Source organism: Alternaria rosae, assembly GCF_020736505.1.
Source record: "Alternaria rosae strain MPI-PUGE-AT-0040 chromosome Unknown BKA58scaffold_2, whole genome shotgun sequence".
In the NCBI taxonomy this organism is placed as follows: Eukaryota; Fungi; Ascomycota; class Dothideomycetes; order Pleosporales; family Pleosporaceae; genus Alternaria; species Alternaria rosae.
In genome coordinates, this window is record NW_025763571.1 from 520453 (window position 1) to 540238 (window position 19786).

A 19786-nucleotide genomic window follows, 5' to 3' on the forward strand; every position below is an offset into this window, starting at 1 on the left:
GGGTTTCTACCACCGGTGTTTGAGGCTTGTAGGTTTGCCAGCCTTGACATTGACGTTCTATTCCTACCATGACGCTGTTTCTCCTTTTCCTTTACAGCCTAGCGAACGCGGCGGGCATGGTACAGGGTCCGCGGAGTAGGTATAAACGGTGTATACAGCGCTATAGCAGATAATGGCGTGCGGCATACCGGCTACAAGCGTGATGGTACACAACGGTTCTCTTCTTGAATGGGGCGGTTGATAGACGATGTGAAACGCAAAATCGGAGGCACGTACCTGCCCTCCACGGCAGGCAACGACGCGCTGTACGAAAGGCAATCGCATCATATCCTCTAGAAGCCCAATTTCCAGTCGCAACACAGGAATCCTCGCATACTTACCAACACAGAAAGCCCATGGCGTTCCTGAACAGATCGAGGTTTCCTGTTGCAGGAACAAAAGCGGGTAGAAGCGATATACAGCAAGGATGCATATTATCAATAGATCCAGGTCCGCCTATGACGATCACTCCTGGCCGCATCGAGATAACACTCCGAACCGCATACCCGGAACATGTACCAATGTAGGAAATGACGATGACGAGCATTCCCTCATGCGAAACTAGTCGTTGAGATTTCTTGTCATGCTGTAAACAAGTTTGTACTTGGGACGGTACTACAGGTAAAACCACAGGGCGTATAAGAGGGTTCATGTTCTCGTTGTAATTGACCAGTCTCTACTACGATTCACTCGCTCAGTTTCGTTCCTGTGTATACTTTACCTCTCCCACTATCTTCATAGTAGTCATCACCACCAACACACCAAAATGCGTTTCTCCCACCTCGCCGTCTTCGCCCTAAGCGGCCTATCGCTCGCGAGCCCCGTTGTCCAGCAAAAGCGCCAGGAAACGAGCAGCGTAGAATCCCTACTCACCGACCTCTTCGCCACGGTGCAAGTCTACACCGGAGCCATCAGTACGCCACCTCCTCTTTTGACCCGCCAGCCAAAAGGTCCATCAACTGCATTATACTAACAAATCCATCCTAGATGCTACCCTTGCGCCTCTCTCCGCATCCTCGTCTCTCCTCGAGAAGACCGCCGCAATCCCCAAAGTAGGCGAGCAACTCAACAAGATCACCGCCGCCATCACGGCTTCGACAACGCAGATCCGCGATCTTGCTCCTGCAAACGCTACGCAACCCATGGTCCCAGCCGAAGACAACCAGAAGCGTTCTACCTCTACCGATCTCATCGACGTCTCCCAGCCCAAGGAGAAGCGTCAGTTGATCGTTGCTGGTGCCCTTCTTGCGCTCATCATTGTTGAGATCTTTGCTACAATTACCGCCGCGGTGGCGATTTTGGGTCTCGCTGGACTTTTGGTATTCATCAACCCGTTGACAAGTGCGTTGAGTCTTTTGATTCTCGCGGTTCAGTTGGTGATTAATGTTGTGCTCGTGGGTGTTATTGCGTTGTTGAACAGTGTGCTCGGTGCGTTGGCGCTGGGGCTTAGTGGGTTGTAAGGGATCAGATTGGTTGTAGCGATCGGCGGTGTATTTGTAAAGATATGATTGAATTCGTTATGATGTTGATATTCCTGTCTACCTTGGTGTCAACCCAGCCGTGTTTCGGCAAATTCAAGTGACAGTGTGAACCTGGAGTGTCGTCGAACGTTCCGTTTAGCGTATACTTTTTCGTCCAAACTGTTAACCGGTTCTTATAAGTAGTTTAGTTTCCTGCATCTTCAGACACACTGAAGTGTAGTTGATTGATCGCGATACCGCCGATCCGCTTGTTCGCCGCACCGAGCGTGACAAGCTTGTAGTGACGATTGCGCCGAGGTTGTAGAGTATCAGTGATCATTCCAAGAATAGTCTCGTCATGTGAGGCTTGTCATAGACTAACAATTAATGTTACGGTCCGGGTGCGTAGACGTCTTGAAGAAGCGTAGTCGGCAGCACGGAAGCTGTTGAGATGTACGTGACTTGTCTCTGTTTGTTCTAGATGCATGCAAAGATCCAGGTAGACATCTTACACAACCTTCAGAGTGGCGCGCGCTCCTTCGTCGAGGTATGACCATTGTGTGTCAGTCGTGGTTGTCATCAAGCGAGCCGAGCCTTCCCATTCACAGTTCGGGAAGTCACAGTCACTTCAGCGCCTCACCACTCACAAGGACTCATATGAGCGGCAAGTGTCGCTTCTTCATTCGTAAACGGTCGTGCAGTCCCACCACATGGCTCACATCATGGATCGCTGGAGCAAACCTTCCAGCAACCCTTACCTCGCTGTACAGGTAACCAACCTCGCGCAATAGTGCACCTCTTATTTCGTAATGACGGCATATCTCCTTGCACTACCTAAGGAGTTGTTGCTCGATATTACGGACCATCTGCCTCGTCTACCTCGGGACCGACGCGCGGAACTCGTCTCGCTGGCAATAGTGTGTAAGCGCTTTTGTAAGTGGATGCTGGAATGACATTCAGTTTGTCGGCTTTCTTACGCGCTGTAGATGATATCATAGTAGATGTTCTCCATCAAAATGTCTACGTCGACATAGCTAAAGTACACAAACTCGTCTCTTTGTATGCCGCCCGACCCAGGCTCGCGCAACTAGTCAGGAGCATTGACCTTTTCCGGGATGCCGACACTCACGACGAGCGCACTTCCGATCGCAGGTCTCAAGTGAAGAAACTGGGTATCTATATGCCTATCATGAGGTCGTCCGGCATCACAAGGCGCCTCCAGCGGATGCTAAAGTACGACTTGCGTCGAAAGAACGTCCAGGCAGACATGGCTCTTTTCCTGCTACAGATCCCCAACATACAGCACTTGTTGCTAGGAGGATTATCGCATAATGATATCCCCTTCCTCGATCCAGTGTTCTTCAACACCTCGACTTTCACTGCAGGTCTAGCTCATTCGGATGCCCACCGCTGTCGGCTCTATCTGAGAGAGATTATCAGAAAGCGACTCAAAACGCGTTTAAACAATCTGGAGATCCCTTTCGATAGGCTATGGGACTCTGCCAACGGGCATCGGACTTTCGATTTGAGCGAGTACACCCAACTCACACACGTGACCACATGCGTCAATGAATTGATGACGCCTAAGTGGATGGCATGGGGATCCGAGCCTGACTACGAACTTGGCGTACTGCCGGAGACATTAACCCATCTTACTCTCGGAGGCACGTGCTGGGACTTTGACCGTCTCCTGACTCATCTCGTCGCACAGAAAGCCACTGGAATATTGCCGAGGTTGCGCAGCCTCATCGTGTACACTCAGCAAGTGAGGCAGGAGCGTATGGGAGATGACCGCGAAAAGTATCCCAATCGTGCGCGATCAGATCAGACCGCTGCGCATATCCAAATACTCCAAGATGTCGGAATAACAGCAACGTTAAAACACAACGGTCCAAATTATATGCGTTACTTCTGTCGGTTGAACATGATAGAGACCGGTTATCGCTCCTATCATGTGCTCAGGCAGCTAGAACCTCTAGAGATGCGAGGTTACTTCGAACATTGGCGGCATCGAGCGGCTGATATGGAGGTGAGACAAATAACGCACGAACGTATTCTGGAAGAAGGAAAGCAGTCAGAGGCATATGAGTCCAGTGCAGACGGGAACCAGGATTCTTGTACCGATGTTGGCAAATATAGTGAGGCTGATAGGGATGGACTCGGCAATTTGGCCCTCAATGACTGAATAGATGATCCTGACATCCTCCAATATGTTCCTTGGTTCGTTTCTCAGCACAGAAGCGCCTCTTACAACCGATAATATCACAATCTACAGTGTGCTCATGTTCGGTATCGTGTCTCTCCAGTTCCCTCTTCGTGAGCAGCCTGTTGTCATTGCAAGTCGCGCATTTTTGTATTAGTACAGCCGCCAAAGCCTTCTGGGCGTCGCCTGGCTTGGGTGGTGCGCAGGGATCGCGCCATCGAATTTGGGTTGTAGATGCTACGAAAAATTCATCGAGCCATTGTGGAGACCTAGGTGGTGACGGTGCATTGTTCGAAGTTGCCTCGCGGTTGGAATTGAATTGGAAGGGAGCATGGGGCTGAAGGTCCGTCGCAGCCCCGGTCGCCATCGCCGTCCCCGTGATTGTGGCACTAGACGCTGGAGAAGCCGCAGCAACATCGACCGTATCGCATTGCATCGTGTCTCCTGGAGAATTATCATCATCTCGTGCAAGCATCATACTTGGTAGTGGTTGTGGGTCTAGCAACGCGATGACAAGTTTCTGGTCGAAGCTGTACTTGGGTAGATCGACGCCATCTCGCATAGAAACAATCCAGACGATTTCATCTTTCTCTTTTGAGCTTAGCATCTTCGTCTTTGCGACTCTGGTCATCGTGTTCAGGAAGTGCTCGCTGATAACAGTGAAATAGGCTCTTTGAAAAACGCTTTGAACGTGTTCTGGTACCATGTTACGCATATTGAGCATGAACTCGCCCGTTTGACGCGTGCACCCCATGACTTGATCATAAGTCTGCGTCTCCGAGATGGGGAAAATGCCTGTAGCCCATGTGTGGGAGGCATCATTGACGCGCTTCACATGTCTACCTGAGATCTTAGCAACCAAAACTGACATGACCTCGGTACGAAGCGGCTCTTCGAAAGATTCCGCCGCTCGGACGTATGGCTGAACACCGTCCGCGTCTTCGCGTTCTGGGTCGGCGCCACCATCGAGAAGCATTCGGAGACGTGGAACGATATCAACAGCTGGGCAATCCGCGATGCACTTCCGCAAAGGACTAAGGGCATCATGAGCTGCGCTATTCGGATCGACACCCTTCCCAAGAAGCACTTCAATGTCGCGTAGCGTTTCGGTGGGATGTCGTTTTGCGTCCGGACAGCAGCCGAGAACTTCGAATAGGAGCGAGGTACCATCGTTGGTAGGCGTTGGTACAAAGGTGTCAATGAACCATCGCGCAAAAGTTGGAGTCGAATGCCACAGCGCTTGGTGCTCAAACTTGTCCCGATATAGAGACTTGCAAGGATAACCTCCAAAGAACGGAGGGAACCTAGCGCCCTTGCATACAAACAGCTGGAGGCATTCAAGCTCGTCTGAAGAAAGCTCAGGCGCCCAATAAGGGCGATTCTGCAATGGAATGACGAACATGCCAAAGTTTGACTGGGCAAGAAGTTCTGGAGGCTTGCGGTGAACATTTGCCCCAGCACTAAGAAGCATTTCCAGAATCTTGTGGCAGTTCTTGCGTGCCGCCGGGTCCGTGTAAATATTCATCCGATGTGATAGGCATAGTTGCAATGCGGTGTGAACGCCGGGCCTCTCAGGCGACGGGCCAGCATCTTCGATGTTGGCCCCTCGATTGAGAAGGATGCGGACGATGTCAGGAACATTCCAGAAGACTGCTTGACGTAAAGGAGTCCAGCTTGAACCCGGAAGTCCATTGACCTCTGAACGGCCTGGTTGGAGTAGTGCTTGAACGGTGTAAGTTCGCCCATTTTTGATGGCATTATGCAAGGCCAAGTCTGTTCCAAGTGGATGTTTGGAACCTCTTGCGCCGTAGGCAAGTAAGACCCAGATGATCGGTCCGCAAGGCATACCGCACGCAATATCGAATACGGTCTGATTTGGATGCTGCAAGATAACCATCTCGCTCAAAGCGGAGTGGCCAACGAATCGTGCATCTGCTTCATCGAAAGGCAGACCAATGGGATGGTTGATGTGATCGACATTGTCGACAATAAGCTTTTCCAACTTTTGCAAATCGCTGTCCAGGACTGCACCGACCATGTCTAGTACTATGTCGGAAGCTTGCCTAGAATCTTGCGACGATGTCTCTTCGAAGGATGGCCGGAGACTAGGATATGGTCAATACACACTGAGCGCAATTATGGGATGATTACAGAATTGCATACTCTTGTGGCTGATTCAATAAACCCAGGAAAGTTGGCTCTGCGACCGTCCCGGCTTCATCGGCGATAAGAGTGGGTAGACTAGCTACAACCTGCCAGCCACCAGTCTTTGTACAATGCTCTCTGGAAGTTGAGTCAATCGAAATGGGTTCTGCGAATTCGCTTGACTCGTTGTCGTTCCCAGCGTTGCCATGGGAGCTCTGCTCGCTAGGTAGCCTCGCTTTGTGACGCGATCTCGTGGCTCTTCGCGGTTTGTGCCTCATGATACCCCACTCTTTCAACCTCATTCGATATGCTCGTGTCCTGTATCACTCATCAGCTATGGAGAGACGATAGATCACCATCTTTGCAAATACTCACGAAGCCCGGAATTTGTGTTTGCGCTCCATGAGCTCCTTGACCTCTTCTAGAGGCTTCTTCTGGACGAAAGAAAGCTCCTTGATCTCATCCTGCACCAACTCCCAGTCTTTCGTCATCCTTATATACTGCGGCCCACAGGCCTGGTATTGCACCTTCGGTGGGCAATAGACACTGGTCAAGCACAGCAGGAGTGCGAAGGTGCGGCCTCAAGACCGTGCGCCGGTAGCTAGCCAGGATAGAGGAAAGAGCCTATGAGACTCTAGTATCGACACTAGATGCGGTATTAGAACCGGTACCAGAGAAGTCATTGTGCGATCCTGGAGACATGTCGTGGTTATAACAACATGCACGAAGGAACGCGGTGTGCAAAAGTAGGCCTTAGTTCAGCTTACGGAACGCGAAAGTGCAATTCCAAGGCTTCGTATCGATTAGGTGGCGTGCACTGAGTCCAACGCAAATTGAGTTTAGTGTACGTGGCACAGCCTCAAGCCTCGGCTTGGCGCCCTTGCATCGAAATCGCTCATATCCCCAAGCTCCTTCTTACCCTGTCGAATACAATAACGCGTAAGAAGCAGATTGCATATCTGATTGAGTGCGGAGAAGTCTACAAAGTTTTCATTTTATGCAGATTACCGTCTTTCATACCATCGTAGGCTGCAGTAAGATTCATTCTTGAGGTGTATGTACCTAGGCGTATTCTGGTAGTATCAGAAATCGCAGCGAAAAGGTCATCATCACGAGTACAACAGAAAAGGCTTTTGTGTCAGTTGCAGGAGCACTGCACGCCATTTCGTTATAGTCACGTAAGCCAAGCTGACATCGCCAGCAAGAATACTCCCCATGTTTGCGATCAAACAGGCGGAGCCAATACTTATCACTGCAATCATACCGTCATGCTGCGTCTTAATAACTGATCAAATCAAAGTCAACCATCCAATGCACAAGGGATGCAAGTTGCGATTAAGAAAGGTATCATATGTACGAAGCGACGCTAAAACAGCAAACAAAAAGCCATGATCCAATCCTAACGACCGCCAATCTGGCCCTTGGGAAGAGGCCTTACCCACATAAACATGCAGTTGAGTGCAATGATCATGATGCCAATGATCCAGAAAACCTGCGCATAGTCCGTCTTGTGGTAGCGGAAGATGATGGCGAAGATGATACCACCAAAGTTACCAGTCGCGCCAACGATACCGGAGAGGATGCCTTTGGAAATGTTAGTAGGTCTTCTCTCAACGAGCAAAGCGATCGGACTTACCATTAGCGTGAGGGTGAATGTGAGGTACGAGCGCGAAGTTCGCACCATTACCCGCCTCAAGGAATATCGCCATGACCGCAATTAGGCCGATCATTTCGCTGAGGTTGTGGGGGTCCACCTTGCCAATGACGATGCACAATATACCAGACATGACGCCGACGAAGTGGATCCAGAACTTCTTTGCCCACAGGTTGCGACCGGTAACCTTGTAGATAAGATCGGCAATAAAACCACCGAGCGGTCGGGTAACAACGTTCAAGAGGCCGAACATAGCTGCCCAGCGTCCAGATTGTGTTTGACCGAGGTACTTGAAGTTCTTGAGGTAATAAGCACCAAGGATAGAGTTGATGGCGAGTTCACCACCGAAGGAGCAGAAGTAGCCCGCGCAGAGCATCAGTGTCTGGAGAGAGAACATAACCTTCAGTCCCTCTTTCAAAGTAGGCTTGACTACGACTTCGTGCTGGAATTCGTCCAAGACTTGAACATCACCACGTCCAGCCTCTACGTCAGCGGCCGGTTGCTCTCGCTTCTTTTCGTCGTTGGAAGAAATCGATCCAGTGGTCACAGGCTTGTCGTCGAGGGCACCAGTCGTGGGGACTACGGAGGCTTGGTTGGCCTGATCGCTGCTGGATACCACGGTTGCACCGCGCTCAGACCACTTTCCTGTAGGCGTATCCTCGGTCAACAGCAGGAGGCCGGTAGCGCATGCAGTGATCATGATGAATGGAACGATGAAGGAAACTCTCCATGCGACATGCGAGGAGAGACCCTGGTCTCTTTTCAAAGAGTCGTAAATAGCGGGCATGACGAAGCTGAGGAAGAGTCAGTGGAAGCTGCTGCATAGAGTAGGGTTCGCTTACTATGTGATACCGCCACCAGAGTTACCCCAGCCTCCGACTAAAGCATTGGCAGTTCCGACGACGTTTCTGTCGTAGAATCCAGTTGTCCAGACCTGGCATGGTACAAAGGTACCGCCGAGAATACCAACAAAGAAGCGGATGAAGTATAAGCCTGTGGCGTTGTGTGCAGTACCAGCCAGGGCGGTCGGGATAGCGCCGGCGAATAGCAGACTAGCAAATGTGATACGCGGGCCAAAGTGGTCGCACATGGGTCCCGCAATGAAGCGGACTAGAAGTGTTGCACATAGCGCGACGATGTTGGAGTTGGCAATCTGATCCTGCGACAAATGCATGTCCTCCTTGATACTCTTACTCAGCTGTGGGGATGTTAGTCTGTACAATTTGGACAGTCTCGTGGGTTGCGGGTGACCATACCAGAGGTGGAAACGCGTACCTGGAAATTATTAGCACTCATCAACGAAGATGACCCACATGTGGGGAACGGCATACCATGACCAGAAAGCAATGAAGAAGCCCAAGTACGAGAAGAAGAACACCCGCCCGTATTTGTTGATTGGGTTCAGGACGGGAATAGATGTGGCCTTCTTGTTGTAGGGGTTGATCTCTGGTGCCGACCAGAGCATGTTGATAGCGAACGGCATGATGAGTACCACCCGAGAAGTCGAGCCTTAGTACGATGCTGATAATTCTGAGGAAAGAGTGTAAAGCTGGCGATGCTTCACAGACGCAATGTGGAAGTTGGCGGCAGTCGCTTGCTGAAGTTGCGACTCCAAACGGAAGCTGGAGGTTATATAAGTTGATGCACAACTCCCAAAACTGATACTTCCGCGGTGAAGCACAGTGACGCACGGCTAAGGTTGTGGCGCAAATCGTTCCCCAGGCCAAGTGAGATCAGACTTCTCCGTGTCTGTATTCAGTAATATTGGCGGATTCGTTATCTTCGTTGGCAATACCCAGCAGCTGCAAGCCCAATACTTCGGAGAAAGTATGCTTTCCCGCACTCTCGGGTGCAGGCGATGTGTGCGATGAGCGCTAGGGTGTCAACTTGAGATCCACATGCTGCTGTAGCGAATTGAGAATCTTTCTCGACTGGCTAACATGTAGCATGAAAGGCTGAATGTCGATGCGACGAGTCGTGGTTCGCTGGGGATGAGGTTTGACGCGGGATGGTGGGGGACGGCAGGGGCGTTCTCTTATCTCTTGGCGCTGGCCAGGCGAGAGACTAGACTCACTGTAGCTGATGCCAGCAAGGATCCTTATCAGAACGTCTGGAGATAATATGAGTTGCTGCTTTTCCGCGGTCAGTATTTGACAAAATATCTGTGTCGCCAATAACTCTTCATCCTCAACAGCTTCCTGTTCCTAGCACAAACATACTGCATGTGTCAAAAAAATGGCGTTGACGAGAACGACTGGGAGTGACGCAGCAAACGACAACGAAACCTAGAGATCTAGACTTCCTCTTGTTTCTGAAAAGTAGCTTTGCTTTTGATTTCTGGTGATGGCACAAACTTGGTGTGATGGGAGTTGTGTGTCTGCCGCGTGCGTGTGGAGACGTGGCCCGATAAGCACAGAGCTTGGTGCAACGGCAACTATACCAGGCATGTGGGTGGATTCGCGCCGTTGCACAACTCTTACAATCCCAGCTTGGGTTTGAGATCGTTAAATCTTTGTCGATCAGCTCCTATCAGGATGTATGTTGATGGCCTGTGAAACATGCTTGAACCAATCAAGCGAAGATTCAGTGCCTTATCTCGCATGACTGCAGCTTCCGCCCCGGGAACACGGAGTATGCACAGGGACTCTTGGAGCAAATCGATGATCTGAGAGGGTATATCATCTTCATGTGCCTGGGGTTCAGTGCAACGTCATCCGCTCCTTGGAAACTCGGTATTTGACTCCCACAACGCCAAGGCTCGTCGATACTTGGAGGTCAACGCTGGCTGGATGTGACGACTCATCTCGGACTCCCAGAGGCTCTCACAAGCGGAGATTCAAGGCCTAGATCCTGACGTGTCGTGGCTGCTACAGTCACTGCAGCGATATCGGAGAAGAAGGGCCGGAGAAGGCACATTGAGTGCTAAGATGCTGCGCAAGAAGACGAAGCAACTCCGGGAATATCGAAAAATTGGTAGTGTAAGTGTGGGTAGGCTCCACAGTGGGCTCAGCTGCAGCTTTTAAGCCTCATCCGCGGAGATCCTACGCTCGTCCTAAGACAGTGACGCTCAGCCGCTCCGTTACTCTGTCGTCACACGACTTTGACTGGATACTTTTCGAACGTCTTGGTCAAAAGATTGGGGTCATACGAAGGGTTTCGAAGGGGTAGCTGCTGATTAGAACCAGGTACCGAAGGGGGTCTGTGTTGTTAGGCACTCCTACGCACCACATTCCCTCGTTTCCCAATACTTCCTCGCCATCTGCACGCCCAATCCGTAGAGTGCCGCGCCGCCCACCACCAGCACATGCATAAGCTGATGGCTACTCCCAACTACGTCGCACCGCCTAGGGTACCATCTCTCGGGCACTCTCGCAGCGTACAACATAGCTCCGGTACCATGACAAACGCCTAGTCCAAGATAGTAGCCCAAGCTCATCCTACTGTTCATATCTTCCACGCCATAGAGATGGATACCATGCGCTATTGGAAGGAAAGAAGACGCTCCCAAAAGGAGATAAAGCGCCGTGCGGAGATGACGAGACTGAGGACCAGAAAAGGAGGGGTGCAGAGTAGCGACTGCGCAAGCAAGGCCCACGACAGTAGCAAAGATACTGTAGGCTTCCTGTAGTACAGGTTCGTAATTGAAAGTGAAGTGCGTACTGGCAATCGTCGTACCATACAGTGGTATCACAATACCAAGGTAATCGAATCGGCCTGTCCAGGTACGAACACTCTCGCTGTGATCGAGGAAGATGTGGTGTCTGTGAAGTGTCAGTACCATGTGTTCTTGAACCTCAAGTCATAAGGGTCGGAGATGAATATCAAGAGGTACTTACAAGAAAGACAAAAAGAAACACACTATGACAGAGACAAAGTAGACGTGGACCGCTTCATCGTCGCCGCTCCTGCTGTATCTATCTAGGCGACCGCGACGAGCAGACAGGTAGAATATGACCGCGACCAAAAAGAAGGTAACGGTACCCAGGATATGTGACCATATGTTAACTGTCTCATTGTGGACCTGGAAGACGCTCTTGAGTGAATGAAGGTAAGAGAACGTTGCTCTTCTAGTGACCATTAGCCCCAAGCCGTGTGCCGTCTACGACACGAAAAACGTACCGATGAGATGTGAGTATGAACTCGTTGTCTCGCTGCCAGGGCACTGCGTTGATGCCGTTAGTTCACCACATTCGTAGTATCCACTGGGAGTAGCGTTGAGTTGAACTCACAGAGATCATCCCACCCTATTAACGCATCGTAGTTCTGGGTCTCATCCGTACTATGAGTCTCCTTATTGTGCGCGTCGAATTGAACATGTCGCAATATCGTTGTTGTTCCATACCCGTCGCCATGGTTGCTTCCCTTCAAGGTCCCCGCTTTCTCTCTAGCGTCTTGGCATGTCTGTGATGTCATACTGCTAAGCTCAACTGAGGCTGATGCCGACTCCAACGAATAACCTCTCGATGTTTTCAAGGTTTCAGGAACGGTTAAGTGATTTGAAAGTCGATGGCTAATTCTTTTGTGCCGATAAAAACACGCCCTACGCAATAGTCACCCACAAGTTCAATCACCAAGCCGCCACGCTTCCAAGCTATGCACGGCCGTGACGCAGTCAATGAGTCCGCGGACCTCTTTCGCCTCTCATTTTCTTATGATGCGGCCAAGATGTATCTAATGAATGGGAAATGCTTCTTTCTGTCGTATATCGTATCCTTGGGGACTGTAAGATCTGACCAGCCCTTGCTCGCCCGTGTGTTTCTGTATTGCGAAGGTCCAATTGTCGTTCTGCTGAGCATGTTTCTTGTACTTCTGAAGACTTATCTTGTCTTATAGGACTCATCTAAGCATCCTTGGCTGGCAACAGATCCTTGCTTATTTTCAGTCATGATAGACTCATAGTATCCACATAAACATCTGCTCAGCGCGCTTTAGCACTATTCTTTCTCACCCGCTATTTTGTCTTCTACTGTCTCTTTAATCTGCGCTCAAGTGTTGATTGTAGCGATTTTTGAGTGAATAGAGCCATAGTCTTAGAGCCATAGTCTTTGAGCAACGTGGCCAGTACCATGGTCGGCGAGCTGAACATTTTCACCTCGACTTTCGGACTGTTCCATGGATATTCGATGTTGCCTGAAGCAGTGGGTAAACAACTGTCTCAAGTTATTTCAGATGGGCACTTCAATGTTGGGCACTGCGTGGAGCGAGGCGTGGATGGCACCTAGGAATCGATAGCTAGCGAACGAGGATGATTCTCGGCTCAAGTTTTGCATTGCTCGTCGTTTCTTCGTTTTAATACAGGCATCATCTCTCATAGCGAGACAGAAAGTTCAGGATAGAGAGCCAGCCAAGGTTTCCGTATTACTAATTTAATCACCGCGCTCGATCGGGCGGTTACTGTTGAACAATTATGCACCGTCATACATGCCCATCAATGTACACAGAACCATATCCAATGGCACCCAGCAATCACCAGGTAGGAGTAGTAATAGACAATGAGGGATTCCACGCGCATCAGGGTCGCGCGAAGATAAAGCATAGAGAGGGTCAAGGTCAGAGAAGTACGGTAGGACGAATGGCGCGGACTTTCGACGGGTACTAGACCAGGATCGCCGTGCCTAGTTGGATTCTGAAGGAGAGGCATATCGTATCTCTTTTCGATTATGGGTTTAAAAGTCGGGAAATAGGTGCCCGTGGCTATTCGGACACGTCAGAATGTGGTCTACAGTATAAGGAGGACTCTGCACGCACGGGTCATCTCCTGCCTGACCGTATGCCTCTGTCTCCTCCGGATACTTATCGAATTGGCTGGCATCGCCAACGCCAGCTCGCACAGGTGGCACGTAGGGTGCATCAATGTCCTTCTTTTGTAGTCGGTCCCACGTTACTTCGGCGAACCAGGGATGGTTCATAACGTCCTTGCTGCCGCCGTGCAAGTTGCCCAGTCGCTTGGTGAGGTCGGGTGTGATGAGCTTCTGCAGCAGGTCGTGGGCATCGGGGTGGATGTATGGTGGGTACTTGACTCTCGACTTGAGGATATTTTCGTAAATCTTCATGGGGGAGCCACCGTCCCAGAAGGGAGTGAAGCCGCAGAGCATTTCGAAGATGAGAATGCCAAGTGACCACCTGGCGTTGTTAGTGTGACTCGAGTCGTAAGAGATGTTGCTACTTACCAGTCGACGGACTTGTTGTAGCCTTTTGACGCGACAACCTCTGGCGCCAGGTAGTCAGGTGTACCGCACAGCGTCCATGTGATGTCGGGGACCTCTTTCGCGAAGCCAAAATCGGTGATCTTGAGATGACCATGGCGATCTAGCAGCAGGTTCTCAGGCTTCAGGTCGCGGTAGATGATGTTATGCGAGTGCAGGTAGTCGAGTGCGAGCGTAACCTCTGCAGCATAGAACTTGGCGACGGGGTTGGGGAAGCGCTGGAAAGATTAATATCAACCGAAACATGCAGGGCACGGATGTGACATACCTGAGACTTTCGCAGCAGACTAAACAGCTCGCCTCCTTCGACAAAGTCCATGACCATGTAGAGGTTCTTGGAATCCTGGAAGGTGCCCCACAGGGTGATGAGGAAGGGGTGCTTGACCTGCTGCAGCATGCGCCGCTCGTCGTTGGTGTGCTCGACCTGCTTCATCTTGACGACCTGGGCCTTCTTGAGCACCTTGACGGCATAGAAGCGCTGGTTGTGCTTGGACTGGACGAGGTGGACGCGGCCGAAGCTGCCAGTGCCGAGGGTGCGCTGGATGGTGAAGTCGGTCAGCGAGTACTTGCCCTTGGTGACACGCGCCTGGTTGAGGGGCTGCGTCTGGAACTGCACAGCGCCGGCATGCTTCGGGGCGGCGGGGTGCGAGGGCGTGTTGTTCGGGTGTATCAGGTTCTGTATGCTAGGGACATTGTGCGAGGGCGTCGGCGGCTGGTGTTGCTGCTGCTGGGCGTAGGCGGGGTTCATCGAGTCGGACGGCTTGCTGGTGGCGGCAGGCGCGGCCGGGGCCGTGGAGCTGGTGTTGCTCGCCGTGTTGGTCAGCGACTCGTTGGTCTTGGTCTTGTGCAGGTGGAAGGAGCCCGACTTGCGCGATGTCGTGGGCGTGATGGGCGAGTGGGCGTCCTTAACGGGCGACGTCGGCGAATCGAGGTCCTTGGAGCCGTTCGAGTCCTTCGTCCGCTTCTTCTTGAGGAAGCCCAGAGTCGGCATTGGAGGGGCGGCGCGAGGAATGCGGCGGCGCGGCCCTGCCTGTTCCTCGACGCAGCTCGGGCGATCTCAAGCACTCAGCGGCCAGGAATGCGCGGGGAGCTCGGGACGGGGGCGCGGCGCAGACGGCAGCAGGCGATGCGCTCAGGGGCAGTGGGTGTGCAGATGCGCGGGCATCAGCAGAGCAGCGTAGGAGTGTTTGCGGCGTGGGCGGGCGAGGCAGGCTTTGGGCTAGGTGATGGGTGGAGGTTGGGCTAGACAGTAGACGCTCGCTCGCGGGGAAGAAGCGTCGCAGCTACCACGAGCGGGCGGCATTGGCAACATGACGCCTGCGGCTCATCAAAGAACCATGTTTCACGCGCCTGCACCGTGTTTGCTCCCGCAGTCAATGGCATGCATGCATCCAAACTCAATTGTCTTCATTCGTTCATTACATCGTGTCATGCCCGTCCGGGCTGCACGCGAAGCATCGCTTGTTGTTGCGTCATGCGTACCATGCACCGTGGTCGTCCCAGCCCTGAGGATCATGGCTCCCGAGTCCTAGCCCGGCTGCTATACCCAGCCTGCCTATACTGCGAATCGCTTCGTCTCGAACCCGTCAACTCCTAGCAATGCGCGCCCATACACATACATGATTATTCCCAACGCCGGCCCATCTACAAACACCCCCAGAAGACTATTGCACAAACATGACTCGAAAGCGTCCAAATGGCACACGTTGCATCGTCAAAAGAAAACCTGGCCGTTTCAAAGCTCATCAGCCACCGCATGGGTTTCATCGGCCCCACCAGACACCACGATCGGCTGGTACGTCTCCAGGTCAAGGCCGCACACTTCCATGCGCCGCTGCCGGAATCTCTCGTACAGCTTGCTCCACGCCTCTTGCGCTTGTGCGTTCTGAGGCCGCAGCTTGGCGCGTTCAGAAAAAGGAATGTCGTACTCCGGTCCTGGTATTTCGGGATCCGACAGCCTCACGAACGTCGTCGCCTGCTCGAACGCCGTCGCGTTGAAGTCGTCAACAACATTGCGCAGGTTCTGCGATTCGTAGACTACGTTGCCCATTGACAGCGACCACTCCGAGATCAATGAGTCCGGCACCGTGAATGTCTTGCGGAACATGTTGAGGTCCGACGTCGGCTTCGTCGTGCGCAGTGTCCTCAGCTGGTTGTAGCTCTGTTGTGACGGATGTATCATCAGGAGTGATGTCGACATGTCGGTTCGTTCTGGCGTGGCGGGATACGCTGCCATGGGCTCTGATTTGGAGAAAGCCAGCAGTGAGTCCAAAGCCGATGCGTCGAGCAGCACGCCCGGACCTTGGAGGTAGAGTAATCGCTCGTAGTCTACCAGGGAGTACAGGCTTGCTAGTGAGTAGGAAGAGGGCAGTGTGTCTGGCTCTGTTAGTCACTGCAGCGGGCAGCTTCCTGGGCTCAGCACTCACCGTCTGCGCCTTCCACAATAGGCTCCATGGGCATCAAAGTGACGCCATACCGCCTCGCCGCTGTTCTCAGCAGTCGCCGTGTAGTCGACATTTGCGGGCCGTAGTTGTCGTCTTCAGATTCCACCAGCCACAGTTTGGGAAACATCAATATCCGTTTGGCTGGGCTCTTCATCTTGTGTAGATCAGATAGCAGCATCACGGCACTGCAAAGTTCCACGTGCTCTCTCACCACCTGCACATAACCCAGGCGGCTCCAGTCCATCGTCTGCCCCGCAATATACTGCGCATATGTCTCATCCACCTCTGGACGGCCGCCCATCGGTCTTGCCCATTTTACGTCCAATGTCGGAGGTTCTATCGGCTTGGGCGGGGGCAAAGGCTTGGGTAATCGGGGCTTTATGGCGGCTTGTAGAGAATGTACGTATCGTTGTTGTAACATCCAGCCGGAGAGGAAGAGGGCAAGTGTGAAGAGAAGAACTATCGACGGCTGTCAGCGAGTGCGAGTGCTTGCCCGTCGTGGGCCATGCGTACCAATGGCTGCCGACAGGATGACAGAAACCTGGCTCGAAGTAAGGAGAAGTCTCCCCATGGCTACAAGTAAACGCTGGACGCGAAGGGTATAAGAATGCTATGATAGTTCAAAGTGTGCATGTAGAATGGTAAGAGTAGTTCGTGCGGGAGAGCGCATGCAGTGGACGGGTGTGACGTGCCCCGTGGATCTAGATTTCGTAGGGCTGCATGTTGATCGCTGGTGTTGAGCAGGCAACTATCGATTGCTAGCAACACCCCGGCTCAAATTATCGCAACCACCAACGCGAGCTTCCTCCGCAGCACCGCCGAACCACCAAGCCTCACAATACTACACGCGCATTTCCGAAGATATCCAAGGGCCATCCCGATCTCAAACTAGCCACGAAACGACCGTTCGGTATCCCCACATGTCAAAACCGCAGTTCGACCGCGCAGACGCCAGCGCGCTCCTAGATGACCGAGGCTATCGCGGAGCCCTCATCAGAGGGCAGAACCCAGCGCTGCTCTTCGAAAAGGGTGTACGCGAGCGTATCACCGAGTCATACTACTGGAAAGAGCAATGTTTCGGTCTGAACGCTGCGACTTTATGCGACCGCGCGGCCGACCTCAAGTTCATCGGTGGCACGACTGGCATTACGGGCAAGCCTACACCATTCTTGTGCCTAGCGTTCAAGATGTTGCAGCTGGTTCCGGACAAGGAGATTGTTCTTGAATACCTCAATTTTCGCGACGATGAGGAAGATGAAGCACAGGACGGAGAGGCCAAGAAGGAGGAAAACGGCCACACATCCGAAGACGAGGACACAACCAAGAAGGCGCTCGATCTAAACGCCGCAGGCAAACTCGGCGACTTCAAATACCTGCGCTGCCTCGCTGCCTTCTACATTCGCCTCGCCTGGGAGCCTGTCGAAATCTACCAAACCCTCGAACCCCTCCTCACCGACTACCGCAAGATAAAACGACGCCTCAAAGATGCATTTACCCTCACGTACGTCGACCAGTTCATCGATGATCTCCTCACAAAAGATCGCATGTGCGCGACGAGTCTGTGGAAGTTGCCGTCGCGGGCGAACTTGGAAGACTTGGATATGCTAGAGCCGAGGGAGAGTCCATTAGGTGACGAAATCGATGAGCTGGATGAGGAGCTAGACAGAAGGAGTGATGGGAGTGTGCGGAGCTACAGAAGCAGGAGCTATGACAGCAGGAGCAGGAGTCGGAGCTACGACAGTCGCAGTCGGAGTCATAGCCGCAGCAGAAGTCGGAGCTACGATAGCCGTGGTCGCGGGAGGAGTCGTAGCCCAGGAGAGCGGAGTCGGTCACGGAGTAGGACACGTAGTAGGAGTGGGAGTCGCAGGCGCGATTAGACACGTGTGGACTGCGAGATGCTAGCATATAGGCCCGCGCATCAGATTTAGCTTTATACCCATCTATGTAATGAGGCGTTCAGTTGCTGTTTCCATCGCCGCATGAATACCACTCGATCCTGCGTTGCAAGTCGCACACGATGCGACTAGTTCCAAGGTACGTGCAAGGTTCGGTAAGCTCCCCGATAGCATCATACTAGGCCTGCACGTTAAAGCAACTTCGACACCACCGAGCGCACCCGCCACCACCTATACTCCATCATCACCATGACTGACTCTGCACCCCAACTTTCCCCCCTTCTTACTCTACCCCGGGAATTGCGCAACCTGATATATTCTCACCTGCCAGGTGAAGAAGAACCCGACTGGTCTGAAACCAGTCTTTTCCCTACGTTCTGTCTTCTGTACCGCGTCCACAACGCGCCGACTCTCGCGCTACTTCATGCTCATCCTCGTCTGCGAGAAGAATGTCTTGAACTCATTGAAAAACAAGGAGTTTCCGTTACACTTTGCGATCGAGACCGTCTACAACCCTGCCATATAGATAGGCCACATCAATCACCCATTCGCAAGCGTCGCACGCTACCTTTAGACACACTTTTCAGCCATTACATCAGGCACGTCAAGATCCTCGTCCCCAACAGCCATGAAGACGTGGATGAGTGGACGTGGAACACTACACGGCGTTTTGTCTCTGTGCTGGCACAGAAATCTCCATTTCTAGCAACCATCCGAATCGAGTATCAATACCGCTCCCAAACCCTACTACAACATCACAACAATACCTACGCACGGTTTGATATGTCTCCGTTCATGCTCGTGCCACCGCCCTATCTAGACACGTTGCAGCTCGTACAGCGAGTCGAAGGGTACCGTCTCGAGCAGGAACCGATTTCCGAAGGTGAGCATCGGAGTCCGCGACGTCGTCACCGGTGTCTAACATATGGCTGCTACTTGTTCAGCAAGGCTGGAGTAGACTACATCTCTCATCTTTGGAAACCTGAAGATGTTGATGGTCGGTTGTGGGTCAAGCCATATGATGTGGATGATTGGAGAACGCCACTACCGGCCTGGGTGGTCAATCACAAATTGAAGGACTGGAGGGAAAAGCTTGGCCACGAGGAAGCTGTGGCTTGGTTCTGAGGTCGCTTCGTGATCGAATATCGACGAATTTGTCTTGCATTCTGGCAGATACCGAGCGATTCTAGATGCGGCTGAGATTTTGGACTCTGCCATGCGCTACCACACGTAGACCTACGCAGTATTTCCAAAGTAGGCCATCATTCCAGGTTCGAGGGGACCTCTCGCTGGATATCGACCATTTCAGCAACCGAACAAATTCTCCCTTTTCGCTTATAATCCGACTTGATTCTCACTCCCTCGTCCCCTCCCCATGATAAAATGCGTCGATCAGTAATATCGCTGGTTCCCAATTCTCCTTCCCAATATACTCTTCAATATGGATCTGGCGCGCAAGTTCTTTCCGGACTAAACCGAAAGCCTCGTGGCAACGCTCACATCCCCTTCGTTGAACACAGCTATCTTAGATGTAACATCGAAGCCATCAACTGAAGAATCAAATATTTGGTATTCTTCCAGTCTTGCCAGGCTCCAAGGCTTCTTCCCTTCGCATTGTGCGCTAGTTCAGACGCACTTATTTCGAGCGTTCGTCAACAACATGAACAGCAATATTGACTCTCTCACTCAGAGCACTCGCTAACCGAAGAATTTTCCCGTTCTGCCATTGACACTCGCGTC

General features: G+C 52.1%; 8 protein-coding genes across 8 annotated transcripts; 3 read left to right on the forward strand and 5 right to left on the reverse strand.

The window, feature by feature from the left end:
• The first annotated feature begins 600 nt into the window (after nucleotides 1-600).
• Nucleotides 601-1774, forward strand: BKA58DRAFT_79366 (uncharacterized protein). Its single transcript, XM_046175921.1, has 2 exons — nucleotides 601-953; nucleotides 1027-1774. The coding sequence occupies exons 1-2, from the start codon at nucleotides 806-808 to the stop codon at nucleotides 1497-1499; spliced, it is 621 nt and encodes a 206-aa protein (XP_046028480.1). The 5' UTR covers nucleotides 601-805; the 3' UTR covers nucleotides 1500-1774.
• Nucleotides 1775-3673: 1899 nt separating this feature from the next.
• On the reverse strand, nucleotides 3674-6338 carry BKA58DRAFT_310021 (uncharacterized protein; the record flags this gene model as incomplete). Its single annotated transcript, XM_046167274.1, has 3 exons — nucleotides 3674-5807; nucleotides 5866-6165; nucleotides 6223-6338. 3 exons carry the CDS (start codon nucleotides 6336-6338, stop codon nucleotides 3674-3676), a joined length of 2550 nt encoding a protein of 849 aa, XP_046028481.1.
• A 722-nt stretch (nucleotides 6339-7060) lies between these two features.
• Nucleotides 7061-9385, reverse strand: BKA58DRAFT_79377 (major facilitator superfamily domain-containing protein). The gene is made up of 5 exons (XM_046175922.1): nucleotides 8833-9385; nucleotides 8758-8776; nucleotides 8344-8699; nucleotides 7484-8295; nucleotides 7061-7431 (listed from the first exon to the last, which is right to left on the reverse strand). Exons 1-5 carry the CDS (start codon nucleotides 8982-8984, stop codon nucleotides 7247-7249), a joined length of 1524 nt encoding a protein of 507 aa, XP_046028482.1. The 5' UTR covers nucleotides 8985-9385; the 3' UTR covers nucleotides 7061-7246.
• Nucleotides 9386-10718: 1333 nt separating this feature from the next.
• BKA58DRAFT_408479 (hemolysin-III related-domain-containing protein) lies at nucleotides 10719-11914 on the reverse strand (the record flags this gene model as incomplete). The annotated part of the gene is made up of 4 exons (XM_046172089.1): nucleotides 10719-11262; nucleotides 11338-11568; nucleotides 11621-11663; nucleotides 11731-11914. The coding sequence occupies 4 exons, from the start codon at nucleotides 11912-11914 to the stop codon at nucleotides 10719-10721; spliced, it is 1002 nt and encodes a 333-aa protein (XP_046028483.1).
• Nucleotides 11887-12373, forward strand: BKA58DRAFT_375666 (uncharacterized protein). The gene has a single exon (XM_046169438.1). The coding sequence runs from the start codon at nucleotides 12095-12097 to the stop codon at nucleotides 12332-12334; it is 240 nt and encodes a 79-aa protein (XP_046028484.1). The 5' UTR covers nucleotides 11887-12094; the 3' UTR covers nucleotides 12335-12373.
• A 352-nt stretch (nucleotides 12374-12725) lies between these two features.
• On the reverse strand, nucleotides 12726-15040 carry BKA58DRAFT_331202 (camp-dependent protein kinase A). The gene is made up of 3 exons (XM_046168168.1): nucleotides 13976-15040; nucleotides 13672-13925; nucleotides 12726-13624 (listed from the first exon to the last, which is right to left on the reverse strand). Exons 1-3 carry the CDS (start codon nucleotides 14696-14698, stop codon nucleotides 13168-13170), a joined length of 1434 nt encoding a protein of 477 aa, XP_046028485.1. The 5' UTR covers nucleotides 14699-15040; the 3' UTR covers nucleotides 12726-13167.
• A 21-nt stretch (nucleotides 15041-15061) lies between these two features.
• Nucleotides 15062-16880, reverse strand: BKA58DRAFT_375671 (uncharacterized protein). Its single transcript, XM_046169439.1, has 3 exons — nucleotides 16665-16880; nucleotides 16134-16610; nucleotides 15062-16083 (listed from the first exon to the last, which is right to left on the reverse strand). Exons 1-3 carry the CDS (start codon nucleotides 16720-16722, stop codon nucleotides 15443-15445), a joined length of 1176 nt encoding a protein of 391 aa, XP_046028486.1. The 5' UTR covers nucleotides 16723-16880; the 3' UTR covers nucleotides 15062-15442.
• Nucleotides 16874-18123, forward strand: BKA58DRAFT_375672 (PRP38 family-domain-containing protein). Its single transcript, XM_046169440.1, has one exon. The coding sequence runs from the start codon at nucleotides 17072-17074 to the stop codon at nucleotides 18026-18028; it is 957 nt and encodes a 318-aa protein (XP_046028487.1). The 5' UTR covers nucleotides 16874-17071; the 3' UTR covers nucleotides 18029-18123.
• The last annotated feature ends 1663 nt before the right edge of the window (nucleotides 18124-19786 follow it).